General features: G+C 43.3%; 1 protein-coding gene across 1 annotated transcript in view; it reads right to left on the reverse strand.

The window, feature by feature from the left end:
* NEGR1 (neuronal growth regulator 1) overlaps positions 1 to 24731 on the reverse strand; it is a 1973203-nt gene that overhangs the window by 874817 nt on the left and 1073655 nt on the right. Inside the window, exon 4 of the mRNA XM_086953859.1 lies at positions 1693 to 1824. Within this exon, the coding sequence (XP_086809985.1) occupies positions 1693 to 1824 (132 nt within the window). The remainder of the gene's footprint in view (positions 1 to 1692; positions 1825 to 24731) is intronic.

The raw sequence follows: 24731 nt of genomic DNA on the forward strand, positions 1-24731 counted from the left end.
ATCTTCTTAGTTGTCTTAACCCCTTAAACTTGGATGATTGTTTACGTTAGCTTTTAGTCAGTCTTCTTTTATTTATTTGGTGGGACCTAAATGATGTAAAAGATATGGAGAACGCATATGTGCACTTACCAAATCCTACCACAGTCTCCTTTTTTCTTATTTCATAGGGTTTAAATAATGACATCATTTTGCAATGTTTTTGTTTCACTTATTTTAATGTACTCCCTTTACCTGCATGTTATCTCTGTTACTGTAATGCTTTGGTATGAGACCCGTATTGAATATTATTATTTAGTGGGCTCTCATCAAAGTCATGCATGAGCTTCATGTTTTCGATTTAATGTTGCTTTTTTATTCCTGTTAGTCTATCAAGAGTAGTAGACTGCCCCTGTCCCATCGAGTGGTCGACCTCCATTCTATTTCAATTAGGTAGACTCTGGATTATAAGGTAATTCCTAATGAAAATGGAGAGCTGATAGGGCCAGTTCGACCCCTCGTCAGGGTAAGTAAGTGCTATATAAATACAATTGCAATTACAATTTGAAGGATAGCAACACAATTTCCACCTTGTGTTGCCTGCTCAGTCTGCAAACCCTTAATGCAATCTAAGGTTATACTTAGATTGCAGGACTGACTTTACCAGCTGTTTGCTCAATGAGATCCGTAATGCGCTGTCAGGGAGTTGCTTAGTCTACAAAGGGTCAGTGATCTTTCTTTACACCCATGTGTTGGGGTCAAGGCGTTTCAGGGTTGACATACTAGACAGGGTTTACCCAGTTCATCCTGCTCTCATCTTCAATCTTGCACCAATCACCCCCAAACTTGAATTCCTCACCTCAAACGTGGAAGGCCTGGTTGTTATTGTTTATCTTGGCAGCATGGTATGGTGACTTCTTCATCATCCACCCCTGCATTTCAATGTTCCATAAGGCTTTCTCCCAAAGATATAAGCCCTCTGTCACTAACATTCGGAGCCCTTCCCTGTGCTGTAGGCATGCATAGAAGGGCAGAGTGAACAGCACCAGAAGCAGCCTACACTGCAAAAGATAATAAACGAATCTCATTTTTACATGGTCTACTATGAATAAGATTTCAATGTGTCGTTTGCCTGAGGCTAATCTTACCAGCACGTTTTACTCGTCCTGCTAAAACAGCCGCGCGCACCAGTTTAATTAATTTTGAAAGAAACAGATACACACACCGTGTGCAGATTTAAAGATACTACTCACAACATAGTATTGAAAAGTACAATAAAATAACAAATATGGTAAGAGTAGAAGGAAAAGCGACAATTATTTGCGGCTTAATCTGAATAAGTGAAGTGAAAACAATACAGTTAATACAATGCATACTATCAATTACTATTGAACAGGCAAGCAATTTTGTTCCATAAAACAGCGCTCTAAGCTAAATTAAGTATGGCTATGTGTATGAACCTGACTCAAATCAGGAAGTCAATTTTTGCTACAATTCTCAAAGTGGCAGGATAATTTAAAAGAAAGTGTGGTAATGTGAACCCTCTTGAATGTTCTTCCTTGAAGGGAGAGGGAATTGGCTAATAGAAAATATTACAATTTAACCAACTGCAGAATATCATTATAAACTCTGACATTCTCGTTTAATCCGTCTCCGTTCTATTTATTTCCGCATTCTAAACCAGTGTTTTTTCTATTTCCAAAAAATGAGACTTACAGTTCACTGTGACCCTGACTTTCCTCACATCTGAATGGGATACGTGATTCTCGGCAGAGCATTCATATTCTCCAGCCTGGTCTCTCGTAATTCCATAGATATCCAGATACTGTCCATTTCCAAATGTCTTTGCTGAAAGCACATTAAAGAAAAGTTTTACTATTTGAACACAATTACTTTTAGTCAAACAATAACTAAAGTCTCTTCTGAATTTCCAGACAGTTTAGTATTATAAGTTCATTATTTAAGCCTTGAGAATTTGACACACAGAATAAACTTTTGTACAACTTCTGATTGTGCATTTATTTCATACTTAAGTTACTTCCAGCCATTCCATTTCTGAGAGTCCATGCGTCCTTGTTTCAGTCATTACAAAATGAGACAGGTCTGCCTCTTACATAGAGGTACACCCACTCGAAAAAAAACATCTAGAAGGAAAAAACATGTCTGAACTGCAACCGCACAAATTAGGACCCTCTAGGACCAGCACATAAAGCTGACAGGTACTCTCTTTCTCACTTTCAAGCTCACTTGGCTGACCAGTGAATAGGGAGGGTGGTAAGAGATGAGTGAAATGAAGAAAAATGGCCCTAGAGTAAAGAAATAACCAGTAAGTAGTTTAATTATTACATCGTTCTCCTATTCATTTTTTCAGTCAGAACTAATTGGGTCATTCTCAAGCTGAAACAACTAGGACGAATGTAATCGAAACATGCAACAACAAACTTAAATGCTCTTAAACGCAAGAATTTAATTAAACAAAAATCTTAATGGCTTTAAAAATGAAATTCCAGTCACCATGTAAAAAGTCTGTCTTGACTAATAATGGTTGAAGTAGAAGCCCAAGTAGCAGATATGCAGATCTCGACCAAAGGAGCGACATGGAATTCTGCCCAGGAAGCAGCCATTCCTCTCTTGGATCTTCCTTCAGCACCCAAAGGATAAGTAATGTTCTGAACCTGGTTTGAGAATTAAACCATCTACTTAAGGTCCAAATAGTGTGCTTGATTCCCTTGATGCTTGACTAAAAGTTTCAAATACAGAATCTGTCTGCCGAACATGGATCAAAAATGCTCTTTTAACATACACATTATGTAGCACAACTTCCACCAGAGAAGATGGAGAAGTACAAAACTCAGGAAGAACTATCTCTTGCTCCAAATGAAAAGCAAAAGACACTTCAGGAATAAAAGGACCAATCCTCAAATGTATTCTCTCCAAGGAAAGCCTCTAGAAAATATGTAACTGTCCTTATATCATAGCTGACAGAATAGCTCTAGATAAAATGTCTTAAGAGTAAGAATTCTGAGGACAGCCACAAACATGCCTCAAAATAATGTTTTTAAAGCTTCCATAACTATGAATAGATCTTGACTAGGAACTAGATATCTAACAGGAAGTTGATCGTCAGAAAACTCTTTTGGAAAGTAAAGAGCAAAAGATTCAAAATAACAACCCCACAGCATAACTCCATAAAAAGAAACACCATGCAAGAAGGGGACATTGGAAACCACACTCTGATCATGTTCTCATCCAAATCAGAACCGGATGCAGCACCAACCTGTACCACTAGATTTTACTGATGTGCTATCCCACCTTACCCGCAATAGAGCTTTCCAAATCAGATTGAATTTTGAGAAACCAAACATATTGCCCAGAGGCCAGTGGCAAGACGGAGCATCTATCCCCAAAGACCACTCCCCTAAACTCCAAAACAGAATCATGGAAAAATAACATTCTTTTAGTTTACAGACTGATCTAATATTGGTGTGCCCCACATCTTTAGGACTTTCTGCTGATGCAATTGCAGAAAGGTTCACAAGAAATGTCTGCTCACTTAAAGATAGCTGGAGACGTTTTGTACAGGGACTTGGAGAAATCCCTCCCCTCTCAGTTTAAGTAAGATATGGTCATAATGTTGTCCACAAATCAGTGCTAGCTCTCCTACAAGAGGCAAGGCAAAGCCAAAAAGAGCCAGACAAATTGCCTTCAGCTCCTTTCATTTTGAGGAATGTCTTGTTCACTAAATAGACAGGCTGCCCTGATGAGTCTCATCCAAAATCCATGCCTTCCAGCTGTGAGCTGGCTTATGAGGTCACCACTATCCAACTTGAAGGGAAAAGAGGAACACCTCTCTTTCTGTGAGAAAACTCTAGGCTCAGCTGACTGCATCCTCATTCTCTGGTCAAAATCCTGAGACATTGGATTCCAAGAGGTGCAGTTTCCTACCCTAGATGAAATCATGACTAAGGAACTGCCATCACTGTGCCTTCCAAATTGGCCTGGGTCATGAATCTCGGTTTTACTGATATGGCTTTCTGCTTTTTGACTGCTTTTTTGAATCCCTTGTTTCAGAAACAAGACAGTTCCCATACAACAATAACTCTACATCTTGTGGAGAATCTGTATTTATCATTAACCCCCGATCTGGATACATTTTCAGAATGTAATTCCTTTCTAGTAGTAACTGGACTCCAGAAGGAGAATGAATTATCCGATCATCTAGTATGGATTTAATATAGGGCCTGATTATGAGTTTGGTGGATGGGATACTCCATCACAAACGTGACGAATATGCCGCACACCGTATTGTATATAGGATTTAGGATATGATGGAATTTAAATATGGTGGATGGGATATCTGTCACATTTGGGACAGGTGAACAATGTCTGCCAAACTAATAATCAGGCTCATAATGTCTTTTCTGTGTAATAATCTCACCAATGGTACACCCCGTGGTGAATATTTTAGGAGCCAAGACCAAAATGAAGGATTGTAAAATAGAAATACTGCTTTTCCACAGTGAATGTGAGATCTCTCTGATAATTGTGGCGCATAGAAGTATGAAGATAAACAGTCAGGGGTTCCATAGTAAACCGAAATTTCACGAGAAGCACCATTGTAATATTTTACTTCAAGAATATATTTTGTATCCTATATTTTCCATTGGAACAATCACAATTGCATTTTCTTTATTAATGCACAGACACCTTTCCATGAAGCTCTTCTTTTGGTCTTGTTTCTAGTAACATGTGTACCGATGAGACCCGAATCGTTAGGGGTACAGATGAAGTCTGTTGCATAGCCATGCTTCACAATATTCAGAACCTTTTGATCTAAACATTTTTTATCCAAAACAGATAGAATGTGTGAAATACAACCTTCTACATGACCAAATTTCTCTCCAGGTCTGTGATAGTTAGGATCTCTGCTTCAAACCTGATGACTGGGATGTTGACTCTGACTTTTTAGCAGATTTCCTAGTCTTGAAACACCTCTATAAAAAATACCTCGAGTAATGAGAGTCTCATCTGCCCAAGTCCTAGTCAGAATCACTGAAAAGAAGGACAATTTTGTTTTGTAGGGTAAGGTATGCTTTCTGACTTTAAAGGTCTTGGTGAACATTTTATCCAAATGCTCATAAACATTTTCCTTGACCTAAAATGGAATTTTGAACAGTTCAGATCTTTCTGCTGTCTCTGCTTTACAGTCTGGCATCCCCATGGGATTTCTCAACAGAATTGAGGCATCTAATATCAATGTAGAAGCTCAAATAGCACCATAGGAAATATCGCACAACAAATGTACGTGCTGTTCAACTAACAACTGTGCAAAATCTTCTCACGCCAGCAGATAATGCAAAATAGTTATCAAGGGACTGAGCAGTCGACGCGATATAGGTTTTTGATCTTATCACTCCCTGCAACAATTAGTCTTGCCTGCATATGACTTCTTCAAGGTATTCTCTATACTTTTATCAACCAGGTCAGAGGGAGATGTGTCCTTACGATTTCCTGAAATAAGGCCCATCAGCATAGCCAAAACTGTATCAATCGTGATGGAATGAGGCAACAACTCCTTTGTATGTTCCAACACATGCATTCTGTAGGTAATTGGGCTATTAATTCTGCAGGATCTGAGACCTGCACAAGTAATAGGTCCATAAATTCCCCTTACTAGGAACTAAGCACCCAATTGCAGTGCTTAACACTCTTGGGGTAGCGAACCAGACCAATATAAGGCGAACTAAGGGTAGATGGTGTGGGGGTAGTAATGCTCCTTCACTGGCACACAATAATAATATAACACAATAAAAGATTGTCTGGGCATTGTAAATGGGTGTTAACCAAATATGCAACACCAACTAAATCCCAGTTGAATCTAGGGGAGAGATAGTCATCACTCATGGGTACTCTTATCTAGTCATCGGTAAAAAGAGGCAATGGGTTCTGACCAGACACACCGTTTGCCAGTTGTCCACTACCAATGACAACTTCCACTGGCTTTCCTATGCTTTCCTTTGCTAAGCCCTCCCACCTAACTCACCATTGGGGCCACCTTTCCTTATAGGGAACACAGATTGCACTAAGAACCCTTCTCATTCTAGCTCAGATGCATCCAGGAAACTAAGTGCCCACGAGGCCTGAGCAGGCCTAGACCCACCCATGCCCTGGGTCAGGCAATGCTGCGTCAACCACACCATTCCTGGCGTGTCTCAACACTGATGTCAATTTAGCCAGAAGGTCACTACACGGGACCCTTTAATGGAATGCTGACCCTCCCACACAATAGTTACTTTGGGGTCAATGCTGGTGCCACACCCTCTTTAGATGACTGTGTACCTTAAGGGGACTCCATCCCAGTGAACGGTACAACATGTCACCTTGAGGCCCACATTGCCTCCTTTCACCTCACTCAGCAGAGAGCTGCCTCCACCTACGGAGTCCTTGCCTGAAAAAACAGGACTCCTAAGGGGTCTTCGGGCAGCACCATAAGACTGGCACACCTGAAACAAAGCACGTTGACGTCTTACAGGTTCAGTCCTCAACAGGTGTGCTTCCACAGCCCAGAAGAACTTCCCAGACAGAATTGGCAAATATGCCCCTTAGATAGGGCTCACCTGACTACCTGGTTCACTACTGCGGTTGCCCCAACCTTATGCACATCCACACCCCACCAGTACACCTAAAGTACACCCACCAGAAGTCTGCCAGGTACAGTTGTCGACAGCTGCACAATTGACAGCTCAACATAAATACCTCAGACAAAAGTGACAACTACAATCCCAACCTGAAACACAGGGCTCTTTCCCCTGTGATGGGTCTCACCTCGTAAGCTCGTACTACCACGGTGGACGCACGTGCCTTTTGCATCATCACACCATGCTGGGGGCTGCACCCACCATCCAAGCCAATGCCTAGCTGGTGGTACAGTTAAAACCTGTCCTAGGATGACATCCTGTACTGTTCTCGGGCAGTCTCTTACCCTACCCTGACATCTCAGGGTCCACCACTAACCCATCCAGGGAATCTAGGGAGTCCTAACCTCCTCTCCGTTCTCCACAGGGGCAGCCACTACACCTTCAACCTCGGGAACCATCCCCTTCACTGGGTCACCCACCACTATGGGCCACCCTGGGATAGCTCCTCTTCACCACAAAATTAACACATTCGAGTCCATAGGAACTACAACTTTGTTGCTACCCCTCCCTCATCGCAGGAACATTTCTCGGGGACCCTCCAGGCAGGAACTGCTTTAGGGCATTTACAAATAAAATGTTTAAACAAAATTGCTCAATTAAATTGCAGAGCATGGTGAATAATGATTATTATGTTTTCCTTGCCATACCATGAAGACAGAGAAATAAGAAAGTGTGGAGAGCTGCCCTATTCTACAAATACCGCAGATACATTCATTCATATTTACATCTTATAAATCACGTGACAACGTTTACATCAAGCTCACCGTGAAAATGCACATTTTGAGATTCAACTTTGTCTGTAGAATCCTGAATATTTTACATTTTATGCGTTTCGAAAGTGAGACCAAGGTGATAATGCTGTACCTATTTTGAGTTGTTCAGTCGTTTACACTTTGCAAAGTGTTATTTTTTGCGGTATGACAGCTAAAGACACAGCAGTGAATCATGCAATTCAGATTACCTTTTCTGTTGCTGCCTTTTCAGAGTTCAAGACTTTGCAAGTATCTTCTTTTAAATACGATGGTAGTAAAAAACAAGCAGCATATTTATTTCGGCCTTGCAGTGTGTCAGAACTTGGGTCATTTGATAATTTAACATATTACTTTATATCTGGTACTGGACTGGATAGCTACAGTGCAGTACCTCAAATGCCTAGAAGACATTTCTACACATTTTCTGTGGTCCTAGCAGATATGTTTTCTTTTATTTAGGTTAAAACAAATTCATTTTTTGTTTTTATACAGACGTGATTTATTACAGGGAAAATTACCTAAATTCAAATATTGTAATGCTTTTCTATGTTTTTGAATCAGACTTGAATCCTGCCTCCTAGTTTCACCACAAAGTGTCCATTTTTCTACAGGGATTCTGTTTGTCACAAGTTATTTAACATGTAGGGGTATATTCTCAAGAGTGTGTGATAACCATTTTAAAAGTAACAACGCAACTACCAACATTGCAGTCTATCACGGGAAAATGACACTGTGTTAACAAAGCATTCTCAACACAGCTGTACATTCGATAGTCACCAGATAACACATCAAATGGCATAATTAAAATCAATGCCCGCCACAAAAATGCAAAACGCGAACGCAAAAAAATCTTGCGATGAGGCCAATCGCGGTTCAAAAAGCAGCAAAAACCAGCGGCAGATCTGCAAATCCCACACGTCTGGCGGGAAAAAGCACTATAAAAGCTACAGAAACAACACACCAGAAACAATCCAATGCGCGTAGCAACATGGATGCACCCTGACCGAGAGCAGAGGCCAACGTGAACCCACAACCCCCACAGACCACCAGCAAGGAACAACGGGTCGGGGAAGGCCAAGGAGAAGAAATAGAGGAAGACGGGGTGCAGTCCGTAGCATAACCAGATCTGTGTCACGGAGGTCAGAGAACACTACTATCAACAGACCCACAAGTAGACCACTGGGAATGTGCTTCGGGATACTGAAGAGCCTTCGCAAGGTCCTTGACCTATTACCGATTGGTGCCAGACAAACTCTTGTGCATGCTTTGGTCACATCGAGACTTGACTATGCCAACCTATTATATCTGGGTATTACGGCCAAAAGTCTCAACCGTCTCCAAGTTCTACAAAACGCCACAGCCCGGCTGGTACTGAGACTCCCCAGGAGAGCACCCTCTAAAGCTGCCTTGAGGTCCCTTCACTGGCTTCCTATCCGGGAAAGGATTACCTTCAAGGCTCTCTGCATGTGCCATCGCATCTTTGGAGGCAAAGCACCCGGCCCGCTGAACAGCCTTATTACTCCCTACAGACCTGAGCGGCTGCTCAGATCCTCTGGGATGGGTCTGGCTGTTGTCCCCAAAATCCGTAAATCTCGGATGGGAGGTAGATCTTTCAGGCTCCTTGCAGCCAAGAATTGGAATTTGCTCCCCACTGAAATGCGTCTCGAACCTTCTGAGACTAAATTTCGCAAAACCCTCAAAACCTATCTCTTCCGCCTAGCATTGTTATAATCCTCTGACTCTCTTCCAGGTTCTCTTCAGCGCGGGGACACGCCGGTGTGCGTTATCAAGCGCTTTACAAAATTCCAAAATGAAAATGAAAAATGAATCCAGTCGGAGTGTCGAGGAGGCCAATCGAGGAGGCCAAGAGGCACTGGCAGGATGTGATAATCTAAACCAGGCACAAACTCGCTGTCAACAGAAAGGCTGTAACAGTGATAGGAGGTGGGAGTCCTGCGCCACAGGAGGAGCTGGAGAAAATAGAGGACACAGTTGGTGTGGAGATGGTGCAAGGAGTATGGAGTACGGACACATCTTGAGAGGACCTGACACAACATCAACATATTGAGTAACGACCAGTGACTGGGGGGACTGGGGAAGTTGAGCACAATTGCACACATGCACAACGATGTGTAGCACACTGCACACCCACAATGACCCCTGATCATGTCCCTGATCCCAGTGGCACTCTCCAGCACTCACACATAGCAAGAAGACCACACCCACATTGACGACAATGTGGTACAATGCGCAAACCTGACAATGCATAACAGAAGACACAACTGGCTCCGCAAACACGCAGAAACAGGCCTACTACATTGACAGAGCTGGAAACTGAGAAATGGAAATGTAGGAGTACAACCTCACATCTGTCATGTAGTCCAAATGTACACGGTCCCGCATCTAAATACTGCACCTCCCAAACAATCACAATATACATTGTCATACAGTCTGCATGTAAACAAGAACAATGCACCAGCATACATCTTGAACTTAAATCCTTGGCCCCAAACAACCGCGCAGGCCATCTGCTAGCCCCCATTTTCTCCAATAAGCCGGGGCTGGTGGTGGAGCAACCTAGTCCTGTCCCGTGGTCTGACCACCACCTCATAAAATTTTGTATACCCCCACCTGAACAACCTCTTGTGGAAAACACTAATCCGACACGCCCACGCAGAAACTGGTCCAAGTTTAACCACAAGAGTTTTTCCAAGGTGCTTTAAAAACTCCACCCCTGTTGAATATCGATGTCTACCTAGCGAACATGTCTATGAATAAGTGGATAACAGAGGCACTTGATTAAGCAGCCCCCTGGACCACAAAACCCCCTAAGCGTGGGTCTAAATCGGCACCCTGGTTCAATGACGAGCTTAGAATAGCCAAACAGGGATGTAAGCGCCTAGAACGAAAATGGAGGATAGCTTTCTCAAAAGACTCAAAAGAAGCTTACGAAGCAGCACAGAATAAATACCACTTCCTCCTCAAAAAAAGGCGGTACATATATTATAAAGAAAGACTCAACATGGCTGAGAACTCCTCTAAGAAACTGTATGGTACTCTGAAAGAGCTCTTGTACCTGGATAGAACACTCGTGACACCTAGCAGCTCTGAAGAACGCTGCAACGTAATTGCAGACTACTTTCTACAAAAAGTGTCCACTATATTTGACTCCTTCCCTGTGGAAGCGCACAACTGCCTCAATGGTCCTAATGAGGAACTCAATGAGATCTGCTTGACACCCTTGTGCGAGTTCATTCCCCCACCCGCACTGGTGCTCAAGGACATGGCTCTACAAATCAAATTGGGCTCCCAAGACAAGCCAGCAGCACCAAACAGATTGAAGGAGGGCACTGAACATATAATACCCAAAATACATGAACTAATAAATGCATCCTTCAATTGTGAAGATGTTCAGATGGCTTGGAAACAAGCGATTGTTATACCTCTAAAGAAAAAGCCCTCGGCCAACCCTGAGCTACTGGAGAACCTACGTCCCATCTCCTTGCTCCCATACATATCTAAACTCACTGAAAAGGTTGTGAACAAGCAATTGGTGAAGCATATCAATAAACACAACCTCTTTCATCCGACGCAGCATCCTTCTCTACTGAATCTGCTCTCCTTTTCGCAACAGAGAACCTATGGAGGCGAGTGGATGCCGGTCAGATGGTGGCCTTGGTCCTGCTGGATGTAAGTGCTGCCTTTAACTTGGTATCCGCAAGCTCCTCATCCAACGCTTAAAGGTATGTGGTCTTAATGGGGTAGCGCTACAGTGGATGCAGTCCTACCTTGAAGATCGCAGTTTTCAAATTGTACAAAACCCCCATCGGTCCAAACCCCTTAAACTCCACTAAGGGGTCCCACAGGGATCTATTCTGAGTCCCACCCTCTTTAATCTATACATTGGACCGCTGGCCAAGATAATGGAGAATTACAAGATCTCTATGGTGTCGTATGCTAACGCTTGTGGTGACCCTGGCACAAGATTCTGGCAAATCTGCACTACAATTCTCCTCATGTCTCAATGATCTGGCTGCTGGGATGTCCAACAGCTGCCTTAAATTGAATGGTAGTAAAACAGACGTCATGATCATTGGGAAATCACCGTCCATCTGGGACACAGCCTGGTGGCCTCAAACATTGGGGTCTATCCCAGTGCCCAAAACCGAGGTTGAAAACCTATGAATATGGCTCGGCTCCAAACTTTTCTTTGAGTCCCAAACCAGGAAAGTGGCAGGGAGATGCTTCAGCACCTTGAAGATGCTGAAAAAGACCCTTGACATCCTCCCTGTATCAGCTAGAAAAACCTAAGTTCACACTCTGGTGACCTCACAACTCGATTACGGGAACATCCTTTATCTAGGGGCGCCAAAAGACTGCATGATGAACCTTCAACGTAATAAAAAAACAGCTGCACGCCTTGTCCTTAATCTTCCTAGCCGTGCTTCCACGACTACAGCTCTAGACTCCCTACACTGGCTGCCTATTGAGAAAATAGTTATCTTTAAAGCCATGTGTTTCTGTCACAGGAGCCAACAAGGGAAAGGCCCCAGCTACCTACATGACTTTCTCACTCCATACAATCCCAGCTGCCAGCTAAGATCAACAGGAGCATGCCTGCTCAAGGTCCCCAGGATAAGAAAAGCTAGGATGGGCACCCAATCTTTTGGCTACCTAGTGGCAAAGAATTGAAATACACTACCTCTATGACTACGCGCAGAGGAATCTGAACTTTCCTTCCGCAGAGGACTAAAAACTTGGCTGTACAAACACTAGCCCAGTAGTCTTGTTTCTTGCAGATATTCTTCTAGTGCGGGGACACACCTCTTGGGGTAGCCAGGCGCTCTACAAATGAACTATTATTATTATTATTAATGTCAACAAGCATCTCCCCTTCACATTGCAGAGGGACACACAACACCTCCAGCAGAGCACAGAAGACCACACATCAGTGATGCCTGAGAGCGCCACCACACCTTTGACACTGATGCCCTACAACAGCTCATGGACATCCCATGCAACCCACCACCAGGACCAGGGCAGCCAAGCTACTTAGAGGAGAACACAGACCCTGCAACAGACCACACAGCAGGAAGCACCCACAAGCACAGCTGGCTCACAACGCTTTACCGACCCACACATTACACCCCAATGCCAGGTGACAGAATGCCAAAAGAAGGTGGCCGAACAGGTGCGGGTGGGGTCCAAACACATGGAAGGAGAACTAGATCCCATATATGGGTGTCTATTATCCTTCAGGGACCACCTACACCCCACAAAGGAGATCCACACTGCCATAGAGACACAGGCAGATGCACATTCCCAGTACAGAACCATGCCCGAGGGCACTCAAATATCAGTCACACACCCATGTATGACAGCCCAGTCCACTCCCCTTATGAATTGAGTAGGTGACGACAAAGCTAGATGTCCAAGCTCTAACCCTATGCCTGTGGTGACATGTCTGCGTTCGCTGTACACAGCACAATGTAATGTCGTAGGGCCCAGGACCCTCTTACATACAAGACCACAGGGACACACGCAGATATTATATAGAACTGACTATGGGCATGTGCGCCTGGCCACTTTATTGTCAGGGCCACATGTTTAGTGACACCTGTGCTGGATGTGTGGAGGGTGAGTGTAATCCAGCCCGCACAAAGTGCTTGGTGCTGGCAACAACTTGAACAGTGGACACCAGTGCCACGGAAACTGAAAACACCTGCATTACAGAGTCAACTGCTGAGCAACATAGAGGGAGCCGGAGCAAATACAGAGGTCACTCAACATTCAAACAAAAGTGTGCGTGAGTTGCAGTGTACTGAAGTTGGGGCCCTAGAGCTGAGTGCGCTCATGTGATGAAAATTACTAGGATTGTGTCCATTCAGGATATTCCTGATGCAGATGCAGTGGTATGTGTTAGACCTGCATCATCGTCCTCATCAATGTCCCAGGTGTCCAACACTGCCTGAGGTGACATTTCTGCGCAACCTCTCCACAGCACAAAACTCAATCAGTAACGGTCCATGGTTTGCGGTGCACTGAGTCAGTGGCACCTGGAGTCATGAGTAGGGGATCAGGTAGATGATGGCATCCACGACAGGTGTGAGTGATTCTGTTAGTCTGCCAGTACCACTGTTTCGACCCTGGCAGATGGTGGTTGGAGTTGGCCCTCACGATGGTGGTGTGTGCCTCCTGCTGTGATGCAACGTCCGGGCCGGTAAAGACTCAGATGAGGTGTGAGCCCTTGTAGTCCGCAATTGAGGCCAGAGGCAGTGGACAGTGCAGGGCCACATATACAAGGCGTCAATGACCCCAAGACCACCGTCACAGAGGTCATCCAATATTTATTTAAACAGGGTCCCTGACTTGAGCTGCACAAAATTAGTGGCTCCGGCTGCACAGCAACTGGCACAAGCACACTGCCATGGGACGGTGACTTGTGGTCCACTGAAGTAGGGCCATGCAGACTGAGCGGGCCCTCGTCAATGTTGAAGGAGAATGTGGCAGAGGGTTGCAGTGGACAATGGAAGGTGTCCTCCAGGGCATAATGCAGGGGGCAGAAGCTATCCAGAAGCAGCAAATGGAGGAGTGGAGTCCCACAACCGCGTTACCACCACCAATTCGGTGTCAGCTACATGAGGATGAAAACTACCCCCAGTCCATAGACTCAGACACGACCAATGTTCGACCGCAGAGTCTCCATGAATGTCGGGGAACAGACTTAGTAGCACCGGGGCTGAGAGGTGATGTAGTCTGCGATGATGCCGGTACACTGAAATGAACTCCGCCATCGCTAAATCAAGATTCTGTGACCTACTGGACCGCAGTCTAGGCTGGAGGCAGTGGTCAGCAGTGGCCCACAGCCAGGTGTCGTAGGCTCATGATGCACAGAGTTAGTGACACCAGGGCAATTGTTGTCATTGTTCGATCACCTCCGTAACGATGATCCTTTTTTCCACCCAAATGCAATTCATCATCCTCTTATGCCTGTCCTTGTGTGCAATGATATATACTCTGCCTTTGAATAATCGATGTTCAGTTCCAATTGTGTGACCTACTCGAGCACAGCGTAGGCCGAGAGCAGTAGTCCGCGTGGGCCCACAGAATCTTGAGGTTGTGATGCACTACTAAGACCTGGTGGCACCACATCGAAGGGAGTATAGTGACATAAACTCAGCTATAATTATTCTGCTCTGCCATGGTGTAATCAAGAACCAGTTCCAAATGTGTGATCTACTAGTCTGCTGTGTCAGCCGGTAGAGTACGTAAAAGAGAAAGGAGTACTGCGGGTCTTGCTCGCAGAGGCCATGATGGTTGTAGCAGGTTGCCAGGATTGTGGGCCTCAGACCTGGAGCATTCACCGGCATGTGGTGGGCCCTTTTAGACACACGCCGGTGTCGGCAGGTGGGCATTAAGCCTGGTTGCGCAGGGGCGGGTAAGACAGGTTCTGAGACCAGCTTCCCGGGATGCAGCAGGGGCACATGATCGCAGGCAACCCCGCTCACGGCAACGGCGTCGGCCTCGTGGCTGGGTGAAAGGCACCGCCCTGGCAGACACTTTGGGCATTCCTGAAAGGGACCACACCGAGAGTTACATGCTTTTTAGTCACACCCCTACTCTGATCTGGCAAACACCGGGCCAGCCCACTCTGCTCACGCTTACGGGAGGGACGTAACAAGCTACATTTCTACGATGTTCCCCACTGGCTGGGGTTACAAGTTGCGTCCACTGTCCACTACACCCCAAACACCAGCAGTGTGTGTACACATGGATATGTGTGTGGTCTGCAATCTACATTCTGGCCATCACATCCACGTCACACTTGGCATTGTGTACATTCTCATACATTGGTCCCTTGCCTCCTTCGCACATGCCTGGTCCCTACCTCTTCTGACATTCTGCTATTGTGTGGCTGAGGTGCCATGCCATTGATGGCTAATGTACATGGCTGGCCCAGGTTCATACAGTGAGTTGTGCTGTTGTGTCTGGTGGGTGTGCATGTTGTTTGTGTGCTTGTGACGTGTGTATTTCCTGTGTTGCAGTGTTGCCAGGGCCCACTAGTAGGATATGTGTGCAGGCAATTCCCCCCTGACACGTGCAGGAAGCCAGCTGTGGCGTAGACGTCTTGCTTGGTCCCCGGCTGTTCCTGTGCAGTTTGTGGGAAGTATTGATAGTGGGGTACCAAGCTGATGGTGTCATCCATGAACATTGTGAGGGACTTGGATTGGCCTGGCTGTGCGACTCCTCCATCTCAGACGGATGTTTGTTGGAGGGTACCGAAGGCCAACACATGCAGCACAGCCAGTAGCTTCGTCTGAGGTGGGATGTTGGTTGTCTGCTGTGTTGGTACCATCAGCCTGTGGACAGTGGTGGTCAGGATGCGGAGGGGGTTGTCCCTTTGAGCATGGAGTTCGCAATGACATTCTCTGGTGTTGGGTCTGTGAGGTTGGTGCATTTTCTGAAGGTCGCTGTCTTTGTCTGCGTTGCCTCAGTGTTGGTCCAGGGGAAGCAGTAGGTGTCCGGGGGAGTTGGGGAGGTCCAGGGGGTGGTGGCGGTGGTGGCGGTGGTTGTTGCGGCCCTCTTAAGTGTGGGGCCTACATATTCAGTGGCTCCATGGCTCCTGTTGTTCTTCAGGTGTGGCTCTGGGCTGGGCTCCCTTTTCTGGTGCAGGCTGTCGTCCAACTTTACACCAGGTCAGAGCAGGTGTTAATTTCCTGCTGCTAACACTCCTTATCACATGTTTTGTGGTCTTTTTGCCTATCTGGCTTGTCGTTGAGAATATTACGATGTGGTGTTGTCCTGGCTTTTGGCACGGGAACGCCTACTCTGCATCGCATTAGCGATAGTTGCCAGGGTCATCTGTGGCGATGTTTTTTGCGGCTGCTATCACAAGTAAACTGGTGCTATGGGCTGTTTGCACCAGCTTGTGAATAGGTTGATAAATTTATCGCGACTTTGGCTGCGATAAACTGCTGTTAACTCGGCGATAACCCCTTGAGAATATGCCCCGTAGTACTGTCCAAAATCTTCCAGTTGCTGCATGGCGATCTTTTTATCCTGTTCTCACAATACGATGACAATGGGAGCAATGCGAGGCTTCAGCAGGCGAGCTGGTGAGATTTCCGGTTGCTAGGAAGCAGTCAGGTGTGATTTTCCAATGAGAGCGCCATGGGAATCGTCGAGGTCGCGGTTAGACAGCTGCTTCTCGAGTAGAAAGTTTGCATGCTCTTGTACACCACTTGTTACTGCTTGTGCTGATTTTATGTGTGGAATATGCTAGCAGCACTAAATTGCAGCGTGAGCAGGCACAATGCATTTTTTCCGGACTTTGGCGGAACTTTATGGAAACTCCCTGAGTTTTTATGTAGATCTGGGGAATTTAACGCAGTGAAAGTCTCAGTTTCACCCACCACTACAAATAACATGAATAGTTTGGAATAAGGCCCAACAAAAGAACATATTTTGATAAAGAAGTCTGCAGAAATGCATGAGTGGAATTGAAAACATTATGGATGAATAAGGAAAGTAGTAGGAGAGTGTTCAATGGTGTATCTGAGGCAAATCCACCTGGACAGAATATGGGGCAAAATAAACTACTGAACTTGCCTGTCTGAAAATGTCCTTCCATGTTAATCCATACTTTATTGATTATTTAACTTCAAATGAGTTGATGAAAAGCTCAAACTGAATAGTAAGAAGCCTAGATACTGCACACATCATGCCATGTTAGTTAATCTCATTGCAATGCTTAAATAGCATTGGCCTGATGTTGAGCTTAAATGCCCTCTGTAATTTACATAAATACCAGGAGGCTTATTTACTTACATTTCACACAATGCACTGCAGCAAGCAAAGATGCTGCGCTACATTGTGTGATAGGGCGACTGCAAAAAAGTGCCATATCTACTATGATACGGCTCATGTATGCTGTCTCCAAGGGCAGGTGAACTGTGTGCTGCCTAGCGCCAACACCGGCACCCTAGCATCATGGTGCTAGGGTCTCTGCATTACAAACAAGCTCCCTTCCTGCATAAAAACGTTCCTCAGAAGCAGTTCTCTCTTTGTGTGCATGCTGCAGAATGCAAGGCAGCGCTATACGCTGCCTTGCCTTACTTAGTACTTACTAAACCACGCAAAGCCATACAAAGTGGCTTTGTGTGGCTTAGTAAATGTCAAAAAGGCTTTTGCATTGGGGCTACCCAATAAAACCTCGAAACGAAACCTTAATACATCTGGGCCCAGGTATACAACCTATGGAGTCTGTCACTTTCATACCTTCAGTTACCTTTACACGCGTGCAGTGGTCCCGAAGTCTGACTTCAGAACAGCATCCAATTATTAGTTTAAGGAAAACTCATTTGACTTTTTACAGACTAAAAGATAATAGATTACAGTGCGTAAAGTACTGCTCAGATAATTGGCATTGTCTCCGTTTGCCAATAGGGATTGGTTCTCCGGAGGCGTGTTACTGATCATCCGATATTTCACCATTGAGAGTTATCAGTTGGGGAAAGGCAGTAATCCTATTAACCTGTCCACACTTCAGTGAAATTCACAGCTTATAATATCTGCAGCTCATCTTCGATTTCAAACCCTCAGCATGAATCTGACTCTTGCATTTAAATATCCAAATGTTGGCACTTTGATAAAGGAATGGATTCTTCTCCTCTTTGAGTACAAGTCTAAATGGAGACACTCAAAGGGAACCAAGCCACGTTTTTTGCTTCTTCACAAAACAATACAGGAAGCAGCATTCAGTATGAGGAACATATACACTTGGTCAATTCTGACAGGAGGCAGCAAACACGTGTATTTGAGTGCTTTTTATTGGAGAGCATTCCTTAAGAAAATTACCAAGAAAGAAATATCTCTTTTATGAGCTCAACCTCTTTAAAAAGCTTTGAACCCACACTTCTAGCGTGACTCCAAAATAGACCTTATCTTGCTACCTCCCCTGCCATTGGTGAATTTTTTGCACCATCTACTATGGTCTTGCAAGAAAGTTAAATAAGCCAGTTGTAGATGCTTTTGGGAAAAGTACAGGCTGTGCACTACTGTTTAGACGTGACATTACATTCCAAGTCCTAAAACCGGCAATATCAGCCAGGACAAAATGAGGTCTCAGAAAAACGATGCACTTTATAAAAAAAGAAACCTCCAAAATTTTAGGCCTCATCAACCACCAGATGGGGTGGAATTTTAGGGTAGTCAGACACTGGTGATTCCCTGTGACCTTTCTGACAACTGGCCAGTAGACTTTAGAATGTTTTTCATGTTGTGTAATTGTCCAATGTTGTATTCATTTGGGAAATCCTCATAGCGCCATCCTTCCCTTCTTCTTCTTTAGACTGTTCCACGCGGAATGTTGGGCTATCACCTTTCATCATCATTTTCTGGTGTTGTATTTTATTAGGAAATAATTGCCTGTCACCAAGAAACTGATACTAGAAGACTAGAAATATAAAAAAACAGATACAATAGATTAGAATCGCCAAGGGACAACAGGATACTCCACCCCTTGCCAATGTACATATCATATGATGTAATTGGAGTTTGACCTCCACATGGCCATGGATGGTGTTGAGTCAGGATGAACTCTGAAGATTTTCTCTGAGTCTGGAGGGAAAGTCCCACATTTCATCTTTGACTAAACTCGGTCATCCCCCTACGGCGCAACAACTAGACTTTTGCTTAAGTGAAGTGTGAATCCAGATGACATTGTATGCACACACACATTGTGACCTCCCTCTGATAGGTGAGGTTTGACTCTGCTGGGTGTTGACATTTGTGTGTGCTCTGGTGCAAGTCAGCACCATGAAACAGACAACATGCAAGGGTGAACATGCACATGCAGCTCCTTCCTATGTGTGGTAAACATGTCCCCAGTCACTCTCCATGCTCTATTTGTGGAATCACCACTGTGGTTGGTCATCTCAAAGGGTGAGGAAGGGCAAGAGAGCCTATACGAATTATCACAAAAAAGACATCAATAGTTTAATTTCAGTGGCTTACTATTTACATTTCATTCAGACATACATCCACAAGTTGCATTAAAGGTTATAAAGGTAAGAGTAATGTGAGGTTTTTAGGCCCTGTTAAGTCCTCCCACCAGTGAAACCTAATGGTTTGTGTATGTGTTAACTATACTCACCAAGCAGCCACATCTTCAAAATCCCTAGCGATCACATAAGGTGAATTTGCTGACTGATTGAATATATAGCTGTCATGCACATTGATAGTGTGAAAGTGATCCCAAATGCAATATCGTTGTCTCATCTGCGAGGGTGCAATAAGTGCCATGTGTGAGAAATCGATGGCTCCTAGCACTCCTGCAACATAGGCAATCCCATAGAACTTTAGTACCATCACTTGCTTTCTCTGTGGTGACTGCTAAGATGCTCTGTTGCAATTGGTTTGTCATGCACCTCAAGGTTTGCACATGCACAGGTCTTGCTTTGCTTGAGAGATGTCAGCAATGATTCTACTGCACATTTGGATGATCCACTGGTTTGAAAATTAAGGGCAGCTAGTAAATTGACATGGGTACGGTAGGCATGGAAGTGGGAAGTCAGCTTCTGCTCCACTTCTTCTACAATGAATTAAGTCGTACCTCCACATTTCGTTTACCTCATGCAAACCAAAGATAACAATCCTAGTCTTTAGGGACCAGGTACACAAACACTTGAAATTGGGATTCATTAATAGTGAAAACTATGAAATCGCAATTAACAATGCGAAAAATGATATGTAAAAATCATTCCACTACCATTTACCAATGTTATAGTATTTAAATTCTTTATTCTGTGAGTCTATGGTTGCAAATCAGTAATATTTAATATTTGCAAAGTTGCCCTTAAAATTTCTCCTTACAAATTGCTAATGTTACTTGGCAAGTTAATGATGGCATTGCAATCAGTAAATCCTGCAGATGGAGTACATTGCTCGGCCTGGGAGCTCTGATAGAAGGTGTGGTGGACCAGTGAAAGCCGTTACAACATGTTTAGAAAAAGAATGGACACAGGAAGAGAAAACAAAAATGTTCTGAGGTCGAATTGGAAATTCCTGCATGGGAATGTTTTTTTAATAATAGGTTATTTGGCAAACAGCCCCATCCTCTCTGTGAGTACAACCACGTGAAGACAAATGGGGCCAGAGATGCCAGTGTATTCCGGCACAGCATTGAGGAGACAAGGGAGCACCAATGTGACCTCAAGTCCAGAACCAAAGAAAAAATTCCCAACAGGATGAAAAAGTACTGCTGCACCAATGAATAGTAATCCACTGAAACATCTCCAACACTAACTGAGGACTTGATTGAATCAATCCTGCTGCCTGAATCACTGACAGATGCAGCAATATTGAAATGACTGCACAACGATTAATAGATACAGGTTAATGTAATGGAATTCCAAATGCCTTACATATTGTAGGGACTTCCATCTCAATTGTCACAGCAGGACCATATCTTTGATACAGTAAGATGAATCTCATCCTGTTCACCTACCACACAGTGCCACAAAATACACTGCTTACATAAGAATTATAATTGAAATGCATGATGAGAGTTGTATTTGTAGTTTACCAATATGTAAGTATGTTGATATATCTACATTTGTATATTTTCGATTGATGTATGTGCCAGTTTAGCGTCCGATTTTCTCAAAGCATTGGCAACCATCTTAAGCCAATTTACCTGATTTACCATATGAAGCTTCAAGTTAAAATTGCACAAGAAAGTAACACGTAAATAGACCTCGAGGTCTACTACTTCAATGCCTTTAGAATCAAAATTCCATTTAAATCTATTTTTTCATTTACTGAAAGACCAGTAATTTAGATTTTGCAGTAGTCAATTTTTTAAAGAATGTACTTTGCAATGGAGAGCAAAAGTGTCCAGTAGTATGAAAAGCCCTATAGGGCAGTACCGTCTGCCTAAAACTGACTTTGGAATTTGTTTATTCACTAAGTGAGAAGCCAAAAACCAGGCCATCTGCAAGATTTAATTTATATCCGAGATGTAGAAAAACAAAGGGGCTGAAATGCATCCCTGACACAGACAGTTGAGTGTATACATTTTTCACATAATGGAGCCAATTCCACTTATTTGCGCACCAGTATCCCTCTGAAGTTCCATTCATCATTTCTGTAGGCCTTCTAGTAAACCCCATTTCATTGGTTTCTTCCACAGAATGTTACTTTTAACCAAGTAGAATGCACTTGACAAGTCAATAAAGGTACATATCATGCAAATACCTAGTTTTTAGCGCACATCTCCTGTAGAAACTTGAGTGTAACACATAACATAACAGGTGTATTTGTAAAGTGCACGATTACTCGTAGGTGTCTTGGCGCTGAATAACAGATGTTTTTTGTTACCCAACTCAATGGTACTCATTTTACCAACCTCAGATGGATGAAAGGCTGAGTGGACCTGCCGGGATTTGACCTGTGACCATGAGGTCAAACACAGGCTCCTGCAATGGACGCATTAGTCCACTGAGTGACCAGACTCAACATCGAATTCTAGTAGAATATTGCACTCTACATCTTGTTCGATTTTCTAGAAACAACCCCTTTCTTCTCTACCCAAACCTCCAAATGACTCCTTATAGGTTTAGAAAATAATTTTCCTATAACATCCTTTAAGGCAATTACCTTTTCATTTTCATAAAATCATATCTGACATATTAGTAGAATGTGGCACTTTTTGAACCAGTGATATATCACACTAGCTGGAGTATCTATGTCTAATTTGTAATATTAAAAATGGCTGCTGGTAATGATGAAAAACACATCCAAAAATGTATAAGATTATTTCTTTGGAAAAGTTACTGAAAAACTACAGGTTGCTCAAAATGTGTTGAACCTGGCCCTCTCTGCAGGGTCACTCCTGGCCTTTTTCCCTCCACTTTTTGCTGAATTCATTTTTATTGGCCCTAGGCTTCTGTGCATTTTATCACTGCTAACCACCAGTGCGGAAGTGCTTGTGCCCTATTTCTTAAACATGGGTTCATTGGCACACACCTTTTTGGCATGCTATATTATAATTAGACTATCTGGTTTTAGGTTTCAACCTATAATAACTGATAAAAACCCCACCAAAAGGAAAATAGACATTACCGGTGTAAACACATAAAAACTGAAAAAACACCTTTACAACCAAAAACTAAGGGGCAGATTTACAAGCCCATTGCGCCACTTTTGCATCACTTTTCCCATGTTAAAAGGGTCGCAAAGGTGGTACAAGGGACTTGTAAATCTGCCCCTAAGTGCCATTCAAAGAAAGGAAACGATGAGTGAAAGAGTCATTTTTATTTCTTCCTGAAGGGGCCAATACAATATAACTGTGTTATACAAGGCAGCAGCAAGAAAGAATAGGCTAACATTATTCTGTTTGAATTTTGTTGTTTATGGATGTCACAAAAATAGTGTCTCTTCTTCCTTTTGCTTTTTTCAGTTTTGTGGGCTTTGGTCTAAAGATGCATTGTTTAGAAGCATGTTTAGGTCGTATTTAGCAATTGTATAAACTGTAGAGAATCAGGAAATCTCAGAATCATATTTGATATTTTGGCTACAATATGATTTTACTGATAGGCAAAATGGCTGGTTTCCTAACAATCTTTCCCAATATGTACCTTCACTTTTACCCACAGACAGAGAATGGGTGAAATCCTTTGATACATCATCCCCATTTTCTAGAGTGCAAGTATTGACTGTAGGTGAATTACCAAACACCCCAGGCTTCAAACATTCAATGCAAGGTGTAGTGACAGGTATATGTGAAAAGAATGTTGTCACCAAGCGTTTGAGATAGTGGTGAAAATATGACACCAGATGTTGGAAAACATAGAACGCATGTCACATGGAATGCTGCTGAAATAAGTTCCTACCAAGTGTAATAAAGATTGGATTGATATTGTTTGAATTTGCAGTAATTCAGCTACGTCTTTGAAAAAGTTGTATGATGACATGTCAAAGTCAATAACTGAGCTGAAGTGCTTTCCTGAAAGAGATCCTTGCCACTTGCTAGAGGGTATGCTGAAAGCATCTTTACAATTTAATAAAGAATGCATTTGACTTTGTAGTCCATTCAGGTGCACTGTTTCATTATGCCTGGGAACTAAAGTGCAAATATTTCTCATTTGGTGGCATCAAAGAAAGAGTCATCCTCACTGTGTCACTTACCAGTTGGTTCTCAGTTCTGGAGGCTGTGAATGCCGTATAATTCATGTGTCGACCGTTTACCGAATTAATTTTGTTATGATAATGCCAAAGGCAAGAAATGTGATGACCTTTTGTCGCATATTGATAGTGATGTGAAAAGTCTACTGCATGCTTAGGTTTTGAAAGGAAAACCTGACTGCTGTAGTGGACATGATCAAAATACTAGAGTCTGAAAATGCGTTTGTCTACCAAGTGTTCAGAGTAATTGGTGTAGATGTGAAACATTCCTTGAGAGTAGGCTGGGTGACACTGTTAGTGACTTTGGCACTGCAACATGCTCCATGGTAGACTTCTTACCACTTGGTAAGCAAAGAAATGTTGAGGGGAAATTTAATTTTGCAGTCTATGGGAAATGGCTTGCAGTGATACATCATCAACCATGGCATTTTAAGTTAATGAAGCCTCACTAAGGTACTGTGCACAAGTTCTAGATACCTTCTTTTTTTTCTCCAGACTTTGAAAAAAAAGTACTGCTTCATTTTGTCTGCTTCAATAACCGAGGGCATATGTGCACAATTCAACCCATATGTTGCAGAAGATGTCCTAGAGGATCACAATCTTCAGGTACACCAGTATTGGCATGAAAGCTATGCCATTTACCAGAGTTAGCAAATTGTGTACTGGCTGTTTTGGCACCGCACATCTCAAACCAATGTTGGGAGGGCCTTTTCACAGATAAACATTTACATAGGAAGGAAAGAGCGAGCGTGCATGACCAACGCCTCACTAAATAAGTATTGTATGGTATAGTATACTACAAAAAGTTTGATTTGTAAAAATGTATTTGGACCTCATAAGCCCTGTACACACGCTATCTATACACATGCTTTATCAGTTCAGAAAGTAAGCAATATTTAAAAGCAAATAATACCACTAACACCGTAAAAACACTGTTTCTGTTGTTTCTAATAGTGCAAAAAATGTGTAACCACTGATAACCACTGTTTTTCAAGGTATTGAAAAATCTGAAAAAAACCCCACCAGAAGTTACCAAAAATAGAAACTGAAAACAGGAAAGCCTAATTATAATCACTTATATGTTGCTTGTAAAGTGGTATACATTTTACCCAAGGCCTGT

The sequence above is a fragment of the Lissotriton vulgaris genome, chromosome 1_1, assembly GCF_964263255.1.
Source record: "Lissotriton vulgaris chromosome 1_1, aLisVul1.2, whole genome shotgun sequence".
Taxonomy (NCBI): Eukaryota; Metazoa; Chordata; class Amphibia; order Caudata; family Salamandridae; genus Lissotriton; species Lissotriton vulgaris.